Genomic DNA, 21,271 nt, shown 5'->3' on the forward strand with positions numbered 1-21,271 from the left:
CAATCTTTCTTATATTGATATTAAATCAACTTCACCAAAGAAACTTAGCAAATAAACAGGGATCTTCATGGAAATCCCCAAAGTGTGTGTTTGTGTGTGTATGTGTGAGAGAGAGAAAGAGAGAGAGGGGAGAGAGAAAGAGGGAGAAATGTCTGTAAGGCTTTTCTCTACAATCAAAAGCTAGCATATTTAGGAGTCCCTACTGTGGCACAGTGGATAAAAGGATCTAGCATTGCCATAGCTGTGGCATAGGTCACATTTGCAGCTTGAATTCGCTCCCTAGCCTGGGAACTTCCATATGCCACAGGTGTAACCATTAAAAAAAAAAAAAGCCAGGAGTTTCCGTTGTGGCTCAGTGGTTAACGAATCTGATTAGCATCCGTGAAGATGTAGGTTCAATACCTGACGTTGCTCAGTGGGTTAAGGATCCAGTGTTGCCATGAGCTGAGGTGTATGTCGAAGACATGGCTCAGATCCTGCGTTGCTGTGGTTGTGGCGTAGGCCAGCAGCTACAGCTCCGATTTGACCCCTAGCCTGGGAACCTTCAAATGCCACACGTGCAGCCCTAAAAAGCAAAAAAAAAAAAAAAAAAAAAAAAAAAAAAAAAAAATTAGCCAGCATACTTATAATCTACCTGAACTCTTTAGCTATTTAACAATTACCTACCCATAATTTCACATTAAAAGAATACTTTTAACTCAGAAATAACTATAATGTGTTGGACTTGCTTTTGGATTATGAATCAAAAGATTAAATTCTATTTATGTTTGGTCAGTACTCTGTAACTTCAGATAATTCACTTCATGCCTTTATAGTATTATTTCTTCATCTGTAAAATAAGCAGATTATATAGAAAATTATTTCCACAGTCCCTTCCAGGTCCAAAGTTTCCTATGTCATGTACAGGTGTAGTATTCTCATTGATTCATGGAGAAAGAAAGAAAGTTAAAAAAGAGAAGATAATCAAAGAAAAAGTATCAAATATAAGATCTATTTTTGCATATACGGCTCAGCCATCATAAGAAACAGAAAATTCAGGGAGTTCACATCGTGGCCCAGTGGTTAACGAATCCGACTAGGAACCATGAGGTTGTGAGTTCAATCCCTGGCCTCGCTCAGTGGGTTAAGGATCTGGCATTGCCATGAGCTGTGGTGTAGGTGGCAGACTCAGATCCCGTGTTGCTGTTGCTCTGGTGTAGGCCAGTGGCTACAGCTTTGATTTGACCCTAACCTGGCAACCTCCATATGCTACAGGAGCAGCCCAAGAAATGGCAAAAAGACCAAAAAAAAAAAAAGAAAGAAACAGAAAATTCAGAAGATAAAAAGAATTCAGTCTTGAAATTTTTTTTTACTAGTTATTGCAGAAGTAGTAAATACAAATTGTAACCAATAAATATTATCTGTTTTGTGTGAAGGGGAGAGAGGAAAGCAAGCCTTTGTGCATTATATGCAGCCCTGTAATAGCCTAACTCTGATGGCTCACAGAAATAAAAGGGGAAAAAGTTTACACAAAGAAGAAAAATTAGCAACTGAGAAAAAAAAAATCCTGCTAGGCTAGAACACAGTTTCATTCATTCACTGACATGAATTCCCTACAGATAGTTGGTGCAGGAAAAAGTATACCACATTGTTGAAAGATCCAGCAGCTAAGAGAGTAGATTTTAAAAGTACTCACCATGGAGGGGCAGTGGGGGGTGGGGGAGGAGAGAGGAGAGGAGAAAGACAAACACTACATTGCCGAGAGGCTAGGAATGTAGGAGAAAGACCATGGACAGAGTGTCAGTCTGTAGTGACTGGGGCAATAGTCCCCTATGTATGGAACATTATTTTGCTTCTCTTGCCCTCCACCCCAGCTTCAGAGACAAAAACCTTCAACCATAAGCAGTGATAGAACCAGAATGAAGAGTATACCCCAAGCTAGGCAAATGGAAAGAACTACTCATCTGGAGGTCCTACACTAAATTTTCACCCAAAAAACAGAAAATAGAAAGGAAGGATTGGATTAAAAAGATGGAAAGAGCATAGAATGATACATAAAACAAAATACTGGAACAGAGTATAATTTTGTACTAGGAAAGATTGTTGTAGGATCAGAACAGACAAATAATTGTGCTTTCTAAGCTGTAAAATGCTAAATAAATGTGAGATAATTTTAAAAAGAAAAAAATTTTGAGTTAAATTCAAAAAATTAACAAGAGCCAGCATAAGATCTACACAATTAAAAAAAAAAAACAAAAACAAAAACAAAACAAATGGCAGGAAAAGATTCCAGAAAAATACTGCCACAAAGTAGATGAAAATCAGGACGAAATATTTCACCATGAATTTTTTAAACTTATAGGATCATATTTTTTAAATAAACACATTGATATTTAAAAACTCAGAATGAAACAGGAAGAGATTAAGTATGAGCAGACATATCTCAAGAAAGAACAGTAGAAAAAATTATTCATCACAGATATTAAGTAAAATTGGACAGAGACCAGGGAAAAGCAGACACTGCTGAAACACAATAGAGGAGAGATAAAGACAGAGATAAGGACCCAATGAAATCAAAGTGAAATAAGAGATTAAAGTGCTTAGAGATATATTTTTTTTGTCAATGTGCACATAATTGGAGTCCCAAAGAAGAAAACACAATGGAACAGAACATATCACTTAAGAACTATCACTTAAGAACATTTTCCAGAAATAAAGGAAAACTTGACTTTAAAACTAGGTTGAGGAGTTCCCAGCATGGCACAGTGGAAATGAATCTGACTAGGAACCATGAGGTTGCAGGTTCGATCCCTGGCCTTGCTCAGTGGGTTAAACGATCCGGCGTTGCCGTGAGCTGTGGCATAGGCAGCAGCTACAGCTCCAATTAGACCCCTAGCCTGGGAACTTCCATATGTCTCAGGTACAGCCCTAAAAGGACAAAAGACAAAAACAAAAACAAAAAAAAAAAAAACTAGGTTGAAAGAGCACTCATCCAAAAAACAAAAACGAACAAATTATATGTCAGAAACTTCTGACACAAAATATTCAACACAAGATGTAGCATTTGGCGTTCCTGTGGTGGCTCAGCTGGTTAAGAACCCAACATAGTATCCGTGAGGATGTGGCTTCAATCCCTGGCCTTGCACAGGAGGTTAAGGATTCTGTGTTGCCACAAGCTGCAGCACAGGTAAGAGATGCAGCTCAGATCTGTTGTTGCCATGACTGCAGCGTAGGCCTGCAACTGTAGCTCCAATTCAGCCCCTAGCCTGGGAAGTTCCATATGCCACAGATGCAGCCGTAAAAGGAAAAAATATATATATAACATTTAATAAAATACAATACATTTTCTTGATGAAAACTCAGCAAACCAGTACCCTATATTCTAAGAGTTAGAAAGCTACTAAGCTGGAAATATAAGTAAATTGAGGGAAATTTGAATATATATTGATTTGAATAAAAATGAAAGCATTTGGAACAGAGTTATCTTCATTCAAGAGAACAGTTAGTAATATGAACCAAAAGCTTTAAGAATATGGTTGCTCTTTACCCAGTGATTACATACTATTTTATTCTAAGAAAATAATCAGAAATATACAACAATGTATGATAGCAAGCTTCCTATTAGTAAAATATGATGACTAACACATATACACCAAAGGAAAGCTGGTTTAAAAACATGGTTTCAAACTTCCAGTTATAGACTAAGTCAGCCCTTGGGGATGTGGATTTAACAATGTGTGGTGGAGTTCCCGTCGTGGCGCAGTGGTTAACGAATCCGACTAGGAACCATGAGGTTGCGGGTTCGGTCCCTGCCCTTGCTCAGTGGGTTAACGATCCGGCATTGCCGTGAGCTGTGGTGTAGGTTGCAGACGTGGCTCGGATCCCGCGTTGCTGTGGCTCTGGCGTAGGCCAGTGGCTACAGCTCCGATTGGACCCCTAGCCTGGGAACCTCCATATGCCTCGGGAGCGGCCCAAGAAATAGCAACAACAACAAAAAAGACAAAAAAAAAAAAAAAAAAAAAAAAACAATGTGTGGTGATGAGTGCTAACTAGGTTGTGGTGATCATTTCGTAATATATACAAGTAACAAATCACTATGTTCTACACCTAAAACTAATGTACTGTCATATGTCAGTTATACCTCGATTTAAAAAATAGGATGAGGAGTTCCCATCATGTCTCAGTGGTTAATGAATCTGACTAGGAACCACGAGGTTGCAGGTTCGATCACTGACCTCACTCAGTGGGTTAAGGATCCAGCATTGCCGTGAGCTGCGATGTAGGTTGCAGGTGTGGCTCAGATCCTGCGTTGCTGTGGCTATGGTTTAAGCTGGCAGCTACAGCTACAATTAGACCCCTAGCCTGGGAACCTCCATATGCCATGGGTGCAGCCCTAGAAAAAACAAAAAAAAGACAAAGGAAAAATAGGATGAAAATGTTCAATGCATAAAGATAAGAATTACAGGAGTTGCCGTCATGGCTCAGTGGTTAATGAACCTGACTAGCATCCATGAGGATGCAGGTTTGATCCCTGGCCTCGCTTAGTGGGTTAAGGATCCAGCATTGTGGTGAGCTGTGATGTAGGTCACAGATGCGGCTGGAATCTCGCATTGCTATAGCTGTGGTGTAGGCTGGCGTCTACAGCTGAGATTCAAGCCCTAACCTGGGAAGATATCTTTCCCCAAGCTTGAGAGGATCTAATCTTTTAGCTGCAATTCACTGGTAAATTTGTGCAGAGAGGAGTGTGGAAATTTGTCAAAAGCATTCATTTGAGCCCCAAAATTATTCTTCCTATACTTTACTAATAATTTATTGCTGCTGCTATTATTCAGATTCTCATGGATAGCAGGTCAGTTTCATAACAAGTTGCCTAAGCTATGAGCAAATAATATTGACTTCACTCAACACCTGACCCTATTCATTTGGTAACACAGAACAGTAAGACAACAAAAGAAACCTTGATCAATGAAAGGAAAAATCCTATAGAATGAGAGAAAAATATTTGCAAATGATGCGACCAACAAGTGGCTAATATCCAAAAAAAAAAAAAAAAAATACAAACAGCTCATACAACTCAAGATTAAAAAAAAAAAAAAGTCCAAAAACTGGGCAGAAGACCTGAATGATAGAAAGACCTAAAAGAAATACACATGGCCAACAGGAACATGAAAAGATGCTCAAAACCACAGAAGAAAAGAAGATCAAAACCACAATATGATATCACCTCACTACACCTGTCAGAATGGCTAGCATTCAAAAAGACCAAAAATAACAAATGCTGATGAGAATATCAAGAAAAGGGAACCTTTGTACACTGTTGGTGGAAATATAAATTAGTACAGCCACTGTGGAAAACAGTATGGGAGTTACTCAAAAATAAAAATAGAACTACCATATGACCGAGCAATTCCAGTCCTGGTATATATCGAAAAAAAAAACAAGAGCACCAATTTTAAAAGGTACATGAACCCCAGTGTTCGTTTACAGTTGCCACAATAGGGAAGCAAACTAAGTGTCCATCAGGACATGAATGGATACAGAAAATGTGATATATAGATATAGATATACACATACATACAATGGAATACTCCTTAGTCATAACAAAAAAAGAAAAACAGAATTTTGTCATTTACAACCACATGGATGGACTTGGGGGATATTATGCTAAGTGAAATTAGTAAGACAGGGAAAAATAAGTACTACATGATATCACTTATATGTGAAATCTAAGAAATAGTATAAATAAATCTATATACAAAACAGAAACAGACTCACAGACATAGAAAACAAACTCAAGGTTACCAAAGGGGAAAGGGATGTAGGTGGGGAGGGATAAATTAGGAGTATGAGATTAACAGATACAAACCACTATATACAAAATAGATAAGCAACAAGAATTTACTGTGTAGTACAAGGAATTATACCCCATATCTTATAATGACCTTCAATGGAATATAATCTAAAAAAATTACTATTCTATACATCTGTAACTAACACAATATTGTAAATATTCAATATCTACTTCAATTAAATAATGTGTAAAACTTTCTGTAAAAAAACAGTGAGATACTTTTGAATAAGTTATTTACACTATTTCCAAACAGTTTTTTATTTTAGGGCCTCACCCACGACATATGGAGGTTCCCAAGCTAAGGGTCAAATCAGAGCTGTAGCCACTGTCCTACACCACAGTCACAGCAATGCCATATCTGAGTTGCATCTGCGACATACACCACAGCTCATGGCAATGCCAGATCCTTAACCCACTGAGCAAGGGCAGGGATTGAACCTGCAACCTCATGAATGCTAATCAGATTCATTTCTCCTGAGCCACGATGGGAACTCCCCTGATCAGTGTTTTAAATAATATATTTTACCACATTGGGAAGTTTAATACATTTTAAATAATATATTTTACCACATTGGGAAGTTTAATACATTTCTTAACTATTGCTTTTATATCTCTTCATTTATACAGTTTTTTGTGTGTTTTTTTTTTTTTTTTGTCTTTTTGTTGTTGTTGTTGTTGCTATTTCTTGGGCCACTCCCGCGGCATATGGAGGTTCCCAGGCTGGGGGTCCAATCGGAGCTGTAGCCACCGGCCTACGCCAGAGCCACAGCAACGCGGGATCCGAGCCACGTCTGCAACCTACACCACAGCTCACGGCAACGCCGGATCGTTAACCCACTGAGCAAGGGCAGGGACCGAACCCGCAACCTCATGGTTCCTAGTCGGATTCGTTAACCACTGCGCCACGACGGGAACTCCCATTTATACAGTTTTGTAATAAATTTTCTCTTGTAATTTCTACACTTCATATTTGTTTTTTATTTAGTTATTAACCTGGTTCTCATAATATAGAAATCTCTTATATTTCTATTCAGTGTTGCCTATTTTTATTTGTAAAATATTCAATCCATTTATAATCTTTTAATATTCACATAGTTGTCTTTGCCATATAAAAATAGTGACTATTGTTTAGGAAATAATTGGGATAAGACATAATTATATGCATGGAGAGTATAGGAATTTACATCATCTGGTCTCAAAATAGTTGACTATTTAACAATATTAATGTCGTCTGTATTATCATTCTATTAGTTATTCCAATTTCACCTTCTAATCCTAACTAAATCTAAAAACCTTAGTATTAAGTAAATTGGGGTGTGTATGGCCAAATCCAGATGTTAGAAGCCTCATATTCTCAAAAGTGCCTGGGCAATTTTCTTAATTTTGTTTATTCTTCGAGGTATACAGACACTGAGAAACTAAGTGAGCTTGAATATTGGTACCTATGTATGTTAGAAGAGGGGTCTTTGAGAGTCACTACCAAAGAGAAGAGTATCCAACATTTTCTTTTATAGCCAGACCTGTGGCATATGGAAATTCCCAGAATCAGTGTCAAATCAGATTCAGCTGCAGACCTACACCACAGCCACAGCAACACAGGATCAGAGCCACCTCTGCAAACTACACCTCAGCTTGTGGCAACACCAGATCCTTACCCCACTGAGTGAGACCAGGGATCAAATCACATCCTCACAGAGAGAACATTGGGTCCTTAACCTGCTGAGCCATAATGAGAACTCCCAGCATTTTATTTTAATGGAAAATGTGTGGAGTTCCTGTCGTGCCTCAGCAGGTTAAGAACGCAACTAGTATCCAGGAGAATGAGGGTTCGATCCCTGGCCTTGCTCAGTGGGTTAAAGGATATGGCATTGCTGTGAGCTGCGATGTAGGTCACAGACACTTCTCAGATCTGGCGTTGCTATGGCTATGGTGGAGGGTGGCAGCTGCAGCTCCAATTCGACCCCTAGCCTGGGAACTTCCATGTATCACGGGTGCAGCCCTTTAAAAAAAAGGCGGGGGGGGGGGGTAGAAAGGAAAAAGGAACGAAGGAGGGAAGGAAGGAAGGAAGAAAATGTGCCCAGTATGCAAGATTTCAGCCTTTACCAAGATCTTCAGTAGTAACTGAGAAAGATATTACATTCCAATGCTGAATTCACTCCTCACTAACATTTTAGGTTGCTTAGAGCAAGGGACTTTATTTTAAAAAAACTGACCAGCTCAGAACAGAGTCTTTGAAAAATGCTTTCACAGTGAATACTGAAATCATCAACTATACTGAAAAAGATTTGTGAAAAATATGAAGAGGTTAGTTTTCCAAGAATAGTCAAGATGAATCTGAATTTCTTGTATTGTGTGTTAAATACCTCTTTTTGAAACTTAAAACCTTACCAAACAGTCTCCTCATTGCCACCTTCATCTCCTTATTTCTAAATGTATAGATAATAGGATTCATAAAAGGAGTAATAAGGGTATCAAAGATGGCTAAAAACTTATCTATGGGTAAAGTAGGGAATGGCCACACATAGACAATAATACAAGGACCGAAGAAAAAGACCACCACAGTGATGTGAGCCGAGAGAGTGGAGAGGGCCTTGGATGAACCACCTGAAGTGTGTTTGCGAACCGTGACCAGGATGAAGATGTAAGATATAATCAAGATAGAGAAGGTGCCGATGGAGATGAAACCACTATTGGCAGTCACCAAAAATTCCAGTCTGTATGTGTCTGTGCATGCAAGTTTGATGAACCGAGGAAAATCACAATAAAAGCTATCCATTTTGTTGGGACCACAAAAGGGTAAATTTACAACAAAAGCCAGTTGAGCCACAGAGTGGATGAGTCCAATGGTCCAAGCAATAGCCGAAAGAGAAATGCACATTCTTAGGCTCATGATGGTCAGGTAGTGGAGGGGCTTACAGATAGCAACATATCTGTCATAAGCCATGACTATGAGAAGTACCATTTCTGTACCACCAACAGTGTGAATAAAGAACATCTGAGTTAGGCACCCCTTCAAGGAGATGACTTTATGTTTTCTGAAAAGGTCAAAAATCATCTTTGGGGTTGCAGTGCTGGAAACACCTGTGTCAATGAAGGAGAGATTTGCCAACAAACAGTACATGGGGGAATGTAAATGATGATCTGAGAAGATTGTGAGCACAATGAGAATGTTTCCTAGCATACTTGCTATATAAAATATTGTGAAAAACAGAAAAAGAAGAATCTGGATCTCCCAAGAAGTGGTGAGCCCCAGCAACAAAAATTCAGATACCACTGAGTGGTTTCCTCCATCCATCAACTTCGTATGCAAGGCTGACCAAGAAGTTACCTGAGGACCCTGAGGACCATAACAGGGAGAAAAACAGAATTCATAAGTTGAGAGGATATTTCCGGCTATAGCATTACACAGATGTCAAAAACTAAAGATCACTTTGCCACTGTACACAGTTACTTAGAGATGGCATAGTATAAGAATCACAAAGAGCCAGAATCCAAAATTTTCCATGCCTACATCTTTGGTATCATTAAATCATGTGCCCTAAATTGAGTTTGGGCTTTAGTGTATGATCAAGAAAATAAAATGTAGGGGGTTCCCATCATGGCTCAGAGGTAACGAATCTGACTAGTATCCATGAGGATGTAGGTTCAATCCCTGGCCTCGCTCAGTGGGTCAGGGATCTGGCGTTGTGACGAGCTATGGTGTAAGTCGCAGATGAGGCTAAGATCCCACGTTGCTGTGGCTGTGGCATAGCTGGCAACTGTAGATCCAATTCGACTCCTAGCCTGGGAACTTCCATATGCCACAGGTGTGGCCCAAAAAAGTGAAAGAAATAAAAAGAAAAGAAAATATAGACAAAGGCACATAAGAATTTAAAGAGAGATGCATCAGGAAATAGAGACCAAAAAATAAATAAAATAAAAGTCCAAACCTATTAATCTTCCCAAATATAAAAATGTGTATATTATGTAGTTTATTTAAACAGTTTATTCATTTTCCTTCTTAAATTTAATATTCTGGAGAGATAGATGTAAAATGTTAGTTAACAATGAGGAATCACAAACCAGACTGCTGGGTTTAAACTTGACTCACCTACTTGCCCTACTGCTTACACTGATCTTAGACAAGTTACTTAATCATACTGTGTCTAACTTTACTCAGATGTAAAACTGAAGTGAAAATAGTCTGGCCTCAAAAAATGTTGTAAGAAAAGAAGTTAGCACAGAAAAAGCCTTTGACAAAATCCAACACCCATTTCTGATGAAAAAAAAAAAAACCTTCATAAAATGGGCATAGCGGGAACATACCTCAACATAATAAAGGCCCATATATGACAAACCCACAACTAACATCATTCCCAATGGTGAAAAGCTGAAAGAATTCCTGCTGAGATCAGGAACAAGACAAGGATGTCCACTCTCGCCATTACTCTTCAACATAGTTCTGGAAGTCCTAGCCATGGCAATCAGAGAAGTAAAAGAAATAAAAGGAATCCAAACTGGAAAGGAAGAAGTAAAACTATCATTAATTGCAGATGACATGATACTATACCTAGAGAATCCTAAAGACTCTACCAGAATACTGTTAGAGCTCATTCATGAATTTGGCAAAGTCGCAGGATACAAAATTAATACACAGAAATTGATGGGCATTTCTATATACTAACAATCAAATATCAGAAAGAGAAATTAGGCAGGCAATCCCGTTTACCATCGCATCCAAAAGAATAAAATACCTAGGAGTAAACCTACCTAAAGAGACAAAAGACCTGTACTCTGAAAACCATAAGACACTGATGAAAGAAATCAAAGAGGACACAAATAGATGGAAAGATATACCATGCTGTTAGAGTGGAAGAGTCAATATTATCAAAATGACTATTACTACCCAAGGCAATCTACAGATTTAATGCAATCCCTATCAAATTACCAAGGTCGTTTTTCACAGAACTCAAACACAATATTTTAACATTTGTTTGGAAGCACAAAAGATCCAGAATAGCCAAAGACATCCTGAAAAAGAAAAATGGAGCTGTAGGAATCAGACTCCCAGACTTCAGACTATACTAAAAAGCAACAATAATCAAAACCATATAGTACTGGCACAAAGACAGAAATATAGATCAGTGGAACAGGATAGAAAGCCCAGAATTAAACCCGTACACCTACAGTCAACTAATCTATGACAAAGGAGGTGAGAATATACAATGGAGAAAAGGCAGCCTGTTCAATAAGTGGTGCTGGGAAATCTGGACAGCCACATGGAAAAGAATGAAATTAGAACACTCCCTAACACCATACATAAAAATAAACTCCAAATGGATTAAAGACCTAGATAGAAGACCAGACACTATAAAACTCTTAGAGGAAAACATAGGGCAAATGCTCTCCCACATAAACAACAGCTGCATCTTCTCAGATCCACCTCTTAGAGTAGTGACAGTAAAAACAAAAGTAAACAAATGAGACCTAATTAAACTTAAAAGTTTCTGCACAGCAAAAGAAACCCTAAACAACACAAAAAGACAACACACAGAATGGGAGAAAAGCTTTGCAAGTGAATCCACTGACAAGGTATTCATCTCCAAAATTTATAAACACATTCTGCAGCTCCATACCAAGGAAGCTAACAACCCATCAAAAAATGGGCAGAAGACCTAAACAGACAATTCTCCAAAGAAGACATACAGATGGCCAAAAAACACATGAAAAGATGTTTAACATCACTCATCATTAGGGAAATGCAAATCAAAACCACTATGAGGTACCACCTTACACCAACCAGAATGGCCATCATCAAAAAGTCTACAAACACTAAGTCCTAGAGAGGGTGTGGAGAAAAAGGGACCCTAGTACACTGTTGGTGGGATTGTAAATTGGTGCAACCTCTGTGGAAAACAGGATGGAGATTCCTCAGAAAACTAAATATAGAACTACCATTTGATCCAGAAATCCCACTCCTGGACATCTATCCTGAGAAAACCATGACTCGCAAAGACACATGTACTCCAATGTTCATTGCAGCACAGTTTGCAATAGCCAAGACATGGAAACAACCTAAATGTCCATCAACAGAGGAGTGGATAAGAATATGTGGTACATATACACAATGGAATATTACTCAGCCATCAAAAGGAACGGAATACCAGCATTTTTAGCAACATGGATGGACCTAGAAACTATCATGCTAAGTGAAGTCAGTCAGACAATGAGACACCAACATCAAATGCTTTCACTGACATGTGGAATCTGAAAAAAGGACAGACTGAACTTCTTTGCAGAACAGATACTGACTCACAGACTTTGAAAAACTTATGGTTTCCAAAGGAGACAGTTCAAGGGGTTGGGGATGCACTGGAATTGTGGGATGAAAATCCTATACAATTGGATTGTGATGATCATTGTACAACTATAAATGTAATAAATTCATTGAGTAATAAATAAAAAAGAAAAAGAAAAAAAATGACCCACAAAAAAAAAAAAAAGGAAAGAAGTTAGAGCAGTTTGACACAAAGCAAGAACTCAGTAACTGTTAGCCATGGAGATACTATTATAATCATCCTTTGTGGCACTAAACTCTACTGGTAGAACTAATTCTCAAACTGCTCCTTTTGTCTTTCCCTGGTTTTTCATCACTTGTTCACTATATAAATAATAACATTATTTAAGATCTTATCTTTTTCTCTTTACCTAATTGGGCTTTCTCTGTATTCTAACTATTCCTTCCCCCAAATCATGACCACTATGTGAAAAGAAATATATATGAAAATTAGCAGTTTTTCCATCATAAAAATGCTATTTGAATCTGAGGAGGTAGGTCATTCATTCCCCTAGTTCTGTTCTAAACTGCGTGGTCATATTTCCCACAGCCCAATACATTCTATCACCTAGGTGCTTATACATTAGTGAAATTTCACATGACTACAACAAAACTAATAATCATCTCTCCAGTTCATCTTTTCCTCCAGATATATTGTAATACGGCAAGCATCTCATCCATTCTTCTCATATCTTCATTTGCTTTCACTAATCATCACTAAAATCCTACCATACAAGACAATCGATCTCTCCCCATCTAACCTGAATATGGCCATCAGATGACTTTTCCAAAGTATTTTTTTTCCAAAGTACTTTTTCAAAGTAGCACTTTGACTATATAACTACCACCACCCAGAATGTCCAATGGTTCTCATTGCCTTTAAAAGTACAAATTCCTAACTTAAAATGTGCTGCTATAACTTGGTTCCATACCATCTTTCCATAGAAAGAAGCATCATCCTGTGCTTCTAGTTTCATCATTTGTTCCCCCTTAACACTGTCTGCTCTATTGCCCATTGAGGGCCACCTCCTTATTTCCTTGCAGCCTGATAGTTATCCCACCACCTTATTAAGACGGGTCTCATGAAGATCACCAAATACCTCAGAGTAACTAAATCTCCGTCCTTCTGATGTCTCTGCACCATCTTATGCTGTTCACCCTTTCCTGCTGAGAAATATTGTAGTTAATAGGCTTTGCAAAGACTTTGTCATCTCTCTCCCTGTTGGTATTATCTATTCTCAGGCTGAACCTAAAGAACATTACTCCTCAAATAAGAATTCTAACTAGTCATTAACATAAGGAAGGACTTAAATCCTTACAGACTTAAGTTCCCATGATGTTGTACACCTGAAACTAATGTAATGTTACATGTCAATTGTACTTCAGTTTTTAAAAAATTAAAAAGACTAGACAAAAGAGGAATATTCAGATGAAAGACTGAGAATAACTAGATGTAGCAAATAAGGAGCAGTGTGGACATTACTGAAGGTGGAATTGTCACTCCTTTGGAGAAGAAATAGATTTATTTTTGTGTGTCTTGTCTATATTTGACAAAAAAGATCAAAGGTCATTCCTATTACATGAGCTGGAGACATTTCTGTTCATTGAACACACAAAAATATTCATAAGGAAAAAGTAAGTGATCCAAAGGCTCAGATCCAACTATGTCTAGATACTTACAACACAGCACGACAATGGGAAAAAAAATTATGTATACATGTATGTGTAACTGGGTCCCCATGCTGTACAGTGGAAAGAAAGTGTGTTGGGGGAAATAACAATAAAAAAATCTAATGCTGATATAACTTTATTCTGAAATATTCACTTTCATATAGCTCAGCAAGACCATCATACTTAATATTCTCCTTTTCTAAGCATTCTTATGCAGGCACAATAGAAAAAAAAATTATTACTAGAGCCATTAACGTAAGGAAGGACCCAAATCCTTGTAGCTTAAAGGCCAAAGGGCAGGTCAAAGCTACATACACAATGTACAGCTTAACTTTAAGTATGTGCAAATGTGTAAATCTTAAAATTCACTTTGGACGTCCTTTTGAGGGTTTGCATAAGTGGTTTTCTCCAAACTCTCAGAAATTATTTAGGATGATCATTTTAGACCATTTACTTCTGCTGAAAACTCGGTAGAGATAGAAATTATTATTACTCACCAGATATTGATCTTTTATACACATGAAAAATGCCAGAGGATTCATAAACTAAATCTTTTGGTCAGTGACATAATTTTTTTTGTCTTTTTGCCATTTCTTGGGCTGCTCCTGCACCATATGGAGGTTCCCAGGCTAAGGGCTGAATCAGAGCTGTAGTTGCCGGCCTATGCCACAGCCACAGCAATGCAGGATCCTTAACCCACTGAGCAAGGCCAGGGATGGAACCCGCAACCTCATGGTTCCTAGTTGGATTCATTAACCACCGTGCCATGATGGGAACTCCGGCAACATAATTTTTTAAAACTATTACACCTCTGCTTAATCTTATGATATCCAGGATAAACACTTTTAATTACTAATGGCATCTCTTTTCTCAACTCCTTTTTTAACACATTAGCAGTTCTCTGATTCTCTTCATTATCTATACATCATTTCTATTTTCTTAATGTGTTCATGAATCTTGGCTATAAACATTAATAATAGTCTACCTAATCAATAAATATAATTATTTCCTGAATCTTGCAGGTCATACTTTTATTTATTCTGATCTCATATTGGTTTTAGAAAACATTAATACATTAATATTACATGTTATATAATATTACATGTATTATATCTATACTATACCCTCCGGAAATAAAATGCTATAGGTAAGAATATTTTTATTTCTCATGATAAATCATATGTTATAAATGCATTTAAACTGAGAATGTCCCTATTCTTTCACATGATTTCAACTAAGACATTTCTTCAAGTTGTGTCCTACCATAAATGCTATTATTTTTTAATCTCATTGATAATTTCCTACAGTGTGCAAATATCAAAATTTATAATATTAATTTCCTTTCTAAAAGCTTATAGCTTCTAAAAATCTTTCATATCTTTTGTTGCACAATAGCAGGGAAGAGCGTAAGAAAGAGGAATATGATTCATATTTCACAGATAAGAAAATAAGGACCAGTCTCTTCTAAGTTCCTAGCCTCCAAAGCATCTTTTCTAGATCCTTTTCAATTAAACCATTTATATGTTGAACTACTTCTACATGAAGTTTGAGGGGGAAAAAAATCAATGCAGTTACCTACGTTAATATAAAACCCAAATTTAATAACTTGCATAATATTTTTATTTCAGTTATGTATGTCCCTAATTACGTCATGCTTCCTGAGCATTCCAGGCTGCTACAGTTCTCCCATCTTTAACCTGGGTCTTGCACACCAAAAAGAGACATCAACATCTTGACACTCAGCTTCTTATATGTTGCCTATACTTGATATTCTTAGTTCCCTATGGTGAATGAGAATTTTAGTTTACTGCATTCCACCATCTGCCTCATCCACGTTGTGTCAAAAACAACACAAATGAATATTTCCTGAGCCCTAGAAATTATTCATATGTAGTAATAAAGATACCATTAATCCTATTTGCAAAGAAAGGCAATAAGAACCAGAACTCTTCCTTACCTGAATTAGACCAAAGAATCTATTCCCCTCAGACAGATCAATTCCCTCCAAATTGTCTGAGAAGATGAAGATTCCATTATATAAAAGCTATAATTTCTAAAAGAGAAAAATAAGAATTAGTCTGATAGATTCTAAGAACCAAATGACAGGAATTGCAAGTTTGTAAAAGACAGAAACTGAAAACATCACTTAGGAATTCATCTGCTATGAAAAACTAAAAGGAAATACAGCATAGAGGAATAGAAAGGAAAGGTAAATAGAGAAAATGAAAATGTCATGCTTTTCCTCCTCCCTGGGACACCCTCTTCTGGTCAAAATCCCAGCCTTCATTCACCATCCAGCTAAGTGTCATCTCCTCCAAAAAATCTTCGCCCAAACCCTTAACAAGAGCCATGGTTTTATTCATCTTGATACTTCTTTTTGTGCCTTTCTCAGAATACATAAAACAAATATGTCAAATAACAGTTAAACTATAGATTAAGTTAGAGGGGAAAAAATTACCAAGCAATCATTGGAAAGAGACCCAAGGATAGATCAGATTAATTTTCTCTCTCCTAAACAGTGAAGCATTTGTTGTACATACATTTTACATGATTGTGCTGGAAATAGGGATATTTTTCTAGGTTCAGGAAATGAAAATTTCACATTCTGACTGAGATTATAACCTTCTCAAAACAAAGGGTGTAATATTGTTTTTCTCAACTTAAAAAAAATCTAATTAGCATTTGGTGACCAAATGTTGGTGTGAGTCTTGGGAATAGCCAGAAATCCTCATTGATTGGATTTTCCTGGGAATTATGCCTCAGTCCATACTGATTTTCACCCAGGAAACAAAGAGAACAAAAGAACAGAAGAAAGAAGATAGCTTCTTGGTACTAGATTTAATGATGCCTTAGAATGATGTGTAGAAATTTCTTTTGCTTTAAAATGAGTCAACAGAATTAACTGACTACAAAACCTAACACTTTAGATTGTTTGAGAATCAGCAGGAAAGGAAAGGAATATTGTTCTACTCTAATACTAATGAAACACTCTCTTCAATAAGAACAAGGAGGTAACAGCAAATGAGAAACCATAGAACATAAAGTTATCTCTTACTTAAGCAATTGTGGCTTTCTAGATGCTTTTCAGTCCCCTGAGACTCAAAATCCAGGATCTTGGACTACAAAAATTTTTCACCAGAGTGCTATCAAGTCATAAAATGTTAATTACTCGAGTATAAGAGAAATTTTTATGCCAGAAGGGGTGTGTGTGTGTGTGTGTGTTTATCTTTTCCATATATATAGCCTTCCTTCACCACATTTTATATAATATGTTCTTATACTTTTCTTTTATTATCCTATTATCTTTTTCTCTGCTACTATTATTATCATTCTTCTTTGGGTTTATTGCTTCATATTAACTCTAATAAAGAATTACAAATAGTTCCAACACCACCTTTCCATAACCTGATCACTAAAAACAAACAGCAATTGTGCTCATACAAAGCAAATGGTCAATATTTATTTTAAAATGCTTGAAGAATTTTTTCTGATATAGCTTAGAATAATTTATACAATTAATCAATATGTCCAAATGGTTCATTCCTCATAAACATGGCCTCTACCTATAATCAGCTGATGTATATAAGAATTCAGTGATTTAAAGCTATTGTTTGAGCTTTACATATTTGTAGAGAAGATAAAAATAGACTTCAAAAATGCATCTATGTGCTATTTGTAAGACACTACCTAAAGACACATAAGTCAAGAAAAGATGAAAATAAAATAATAGGAAAAGGATATATCAAAAAAGGTTCAATTCACTGGAAACATTTTAAATTTGTATGAAACTAATATTATAGTCTCAAAACATATAAAGCAAAAATTGAGTAAATACACTTCCTGAAGTACCTGCCAAGGTACAGTGGATTAAGAATCTGACTGGAGGGAGTTCCCGTCTTGGCGCAGTGGTTAACAAATCCGACTAGGAACCATGAGGTTGCGGGTTCGGTCCCTGCCCTTGCTCAGTGGGTTGACAACCCAGCGTTGCCGTGAGCTGTGGTGTAGGTTGCAGACGCAGCTCGGATCCCGTGTTGCTGTGGCTCTGGCATAGGTCGGAGACTACAGCTCTGATTGGACCCCTAGCCTGGGAACCTCCATATGCCGCGGGAGCAGCCCAAGAAATAGCAAAAAGACAAAAAAAAAAAAAAAAAGAAAAAGAAAAGAATCTGACTGGAGGAGTTCCCATCATGGCTCAGCAGTTAGTGAACCTGACTAGCATCCATGAGGATGCAGGATTGATCCCTGGTCTCGCCCAGTGGGTTAAGGATCTGGCATTGCTGTGAGCTATGGTGTAGATCACAGACATGGCTTGGATCTGGCATTGCTCTGGCTCTGGCATAGGCCAGCAGCTAGAGCTCTGATTGGACTCTTAGACTGGGAACCTCCATGCGCCATGGGAGCAGCCCTAAAAAGACAAAAAGACCAAAAAAAAAAGAGAGAGAGAATCTGACTGGAATGGTTTGGGTTGCTGCAGAGGTGCAGGTTCAATCCCCAGCCCAGCACAGTGAGTTAAGGATCCAGTGTTGCTGCAGCTATAGCATAGGTCACAGCTGCTGCTCAGATTCAATCCCTGGCCCAGGTGCAGCCATTAAAAAAAAATTCCAGAGCACCCAGATACCTACAACAAAAACTTTCAGACATAAAAAGGAGAAATTGATGGGACTACAGTAATAGTAGACTTTAACACCCCACTCACATCAATGGACAGATCCGCTAGACAGAAAATCGGTATGACAACAGAGATCCTAAATGACACAATAGAAAAGTTGGACTTAATCAACATTTTCAGGACATTACATCCAAAAATATCAGAATATACATTCTTCTCAAGTGCACATGGAACATTCTCAAGGATTGATCATGTACTGAAGCATAAAGCTAACCTCTACAAATTTACGAGTATAGAAATTATTTCAAGTATCTTCTCTGACTACAATGGCATGAAAGTAGAAATCAACCATGGGAAAAGAAATGAGAAAAAATCTAACAAAATGGAGACTAAACAACACGCTACTAAAAAACCAATGGGTCAATGAGGAAATAAAGAAGGAAATTAAAAAATACCTGAGACAAATGATAACCACTCTAAATGTATGGGATGCCACAAAAGCAGTGCTCCGAGGGAAATTCATAGCAATTCAGACCTTCCTGCAAAAAGAAGAAAAATCTCAAATCAACAACTTAACCCACCACCTAAATGAATTAAAAAAAGAAGAACAAACAAAACCTAAAGTCAGCAAAAGGAAGGAAACCATAAAGATCAAAGAAGAAATCAATAAAATAGAGATTAAAAAAACAATAGAAGAAATCAATAAGACCAAGAGCTAGTTTTTTGAAAAGGTAAACAAAATTGACAAACCTCTGGCTAGACTCACCAAGAAGAGGAGAGAAAAAACTCAAATAAGCAAAATAAGAAATGAAAAAGGAGAAATCACAACACATACGGCAGAAATACAAAAAAACCATAAGAGAGTACTATGAACATTTGTATGCCAACAAATTTGACAACCTAGAAAAAAATGGGCAACCTTCTAGAGACTTACAGCCTGCCAAAACTGAATCAAGAAGAAATAGATCAACTGAACAGACCAATCACTGGAAATGAAATTGATTATGTCACAAAAACACTCCCTACAAATAAGAGTCCAGGACCAGATGGCTTCACAGGTGAATTCCTCCAAACATACAAAGAAGAACTTATACCAATCCTCCTTAAACCTTTCGAAAATGTTGAAGAAGGAACATTCCCAAAGACATTCTATGATGCCACCATCACCCTAATACAAAAACCAGATAAAAATACCACCGAAAAAGAAAACTATCGGCCAATATCTTCAATGAATACAGATGCAAAATTTTTCAACAAAATCTTAGCCAATCAAATCCAACAGAATATAGAAAAGATCATACATCATGACCAAGTGGGATTCATCCCAGGTGCATAAGGATGGTTCAACATATGCGAATCAATCAACGTCATACACCACATTAAACAAAGAAAATTCAAAAACCACATGATCATCTCAATAGATGCAGAAAAAGCATTTGACAAAGTCCAACATCCATTCCTGATCAAAACTCTTACCAAAGTGGCTATAGAGGGAATATACCTTAACATAATCAAAGCTATTTATGACAAACCCATAACAAATATAATACTCAATGGAGAAAAGCTGAAAGCCTTCCCACTAAAATCTGTAACAAGGCTGTCTACTCTCACTACTTTTATGCAACATAGTATTGCACAGCACTCAGACAAACAAAAGAAATAAAAGTATCCAGATAGAAAGAGAAGAGGTAGAAGTGTCACTGTATGCAGATGACATGATACTATATATAGAAAACCCTAAGGACTCAACCCAAAATTCACTTGAACTGATCAACAAATTCAGCAAAGTAGCAGGATACAAGATTAACATTCAGAAATCAGTCACATTTCTGTATACTAACAATTAGAAAAGGAATACAAAAATACAATACCTTTTAAAATTGTACCCCCAAAAAAATAAATACCTGGGAATAAACCTGACCAAGGAGGTGAAAGACTTATATGCTGAGAACTGTAAAACATTCATCAAGGAAATTAAAGAGGATTCAAAGAAATTGGAAGATATTCCATGCTCCTGGGGTAGAAAAATTAATATTGTAAAAATGGCCATGCTATCCAAAGCAATCTACAGAGTCAATGCAATCCCTATCAAATTACCCATGACATTTTTCACTGAACTAGAACAAACAATCCAAAAACTTATATGGAACCACAAATGACCCAGAGTTGCCAAAGCAATCCTGGAAAACAAAAACCAAGCAGGAGGCATAACTCTCCCAGACTTCAGGCAATATTACAAAACCATAGTAATTAAGACAGTGTGGTACTGGTACCAAAACAGACAGACAGACAAATGGAACAGAACAGAGAATTCAGAAACAAACCCAGGCACCTATGATCAATCAATCTTCAACAAAGGAGGCAAGAATATAAAATGGGAAAAAAACAGTCTTTTCAGCAAGTGTTGCTGGGAAACCTGGACAGCTTCATGTAAATCAATGAGACTGGAACATATCCTCACACCACGCACAAAAATGAACTCAAAATGGCTTAAAGACTTAAATGTTAGACAAGACACCATCAAACTCCTGGAAGAGAACATAGGCAAAACATTCTCTAACATCAACCTTACAAATGTTTTTTCAGGTCAGTTTCCCCAGGCAACAGAAATAAAATCAAAACTAAACCGATGGGACCTAATCAAACTAAGAATCTCTTGCACAGCAAAGGAAACCATAAAAAAAAAGACAATTTACAGAATGGGAGAAAATAGTTTCAAACGATGCAACTGACAAGGGCTTAATCTCTAAAATATACAAACAACTTATACAACTCAACAGCAAAAAAACCAACAACCCAATGGAAAAATGGGCAAAAGACCTGAATAGACATTTTTCCAAGGAAG

At 37.2% G+C, this 21,271-nt stretch overlaps 1 protein-coding gene and 1 long non-coding RNA gene across 2 annotated transcripts in view; both read right to left on the bottom strand.

Annotated features, from left to right (window-relative positions):
* LOC146401763 (uncharacterized) overlaps positions 1 to 21,271 on the bottom strand; it is a 909,931-nt gene that overhangs the window by 634,312 nt on the left and 254,348 nt on the right. The gene's annotated exons all lie outside the window — the stretch shown is intronic.
* Positions 8,154 to 9,125, bottom strand: LOC110261754 (olfactory receptor 4F3/4F16/4F29-like). Its single transcript, XM_021100066.2, has one exon. The coding sequence runs from the start codon at positions 9,123 to 9,125 to the stop codon at positions 8,154 to 8,156; it is 972 nt and encodes a 323-aa protein (XP_020955725.2).

Source organism: Sus scrofa, chromosome 7 (assembly GCF_054392235.1).
Source record: "Sus scrofa isolate SSC_HxYL_T2T_F1_AM1 chromosome 7, Sscrofa_HxYL_maternal_Yorkshire_Landrace_v2.0, whole genome shotgun sequence".
Lineage (NCBI taxonomy): Eukaryota > Metazoa > Chordata > Mammalia > Artiodactyla > Suidae > Sus > Sus scrofa.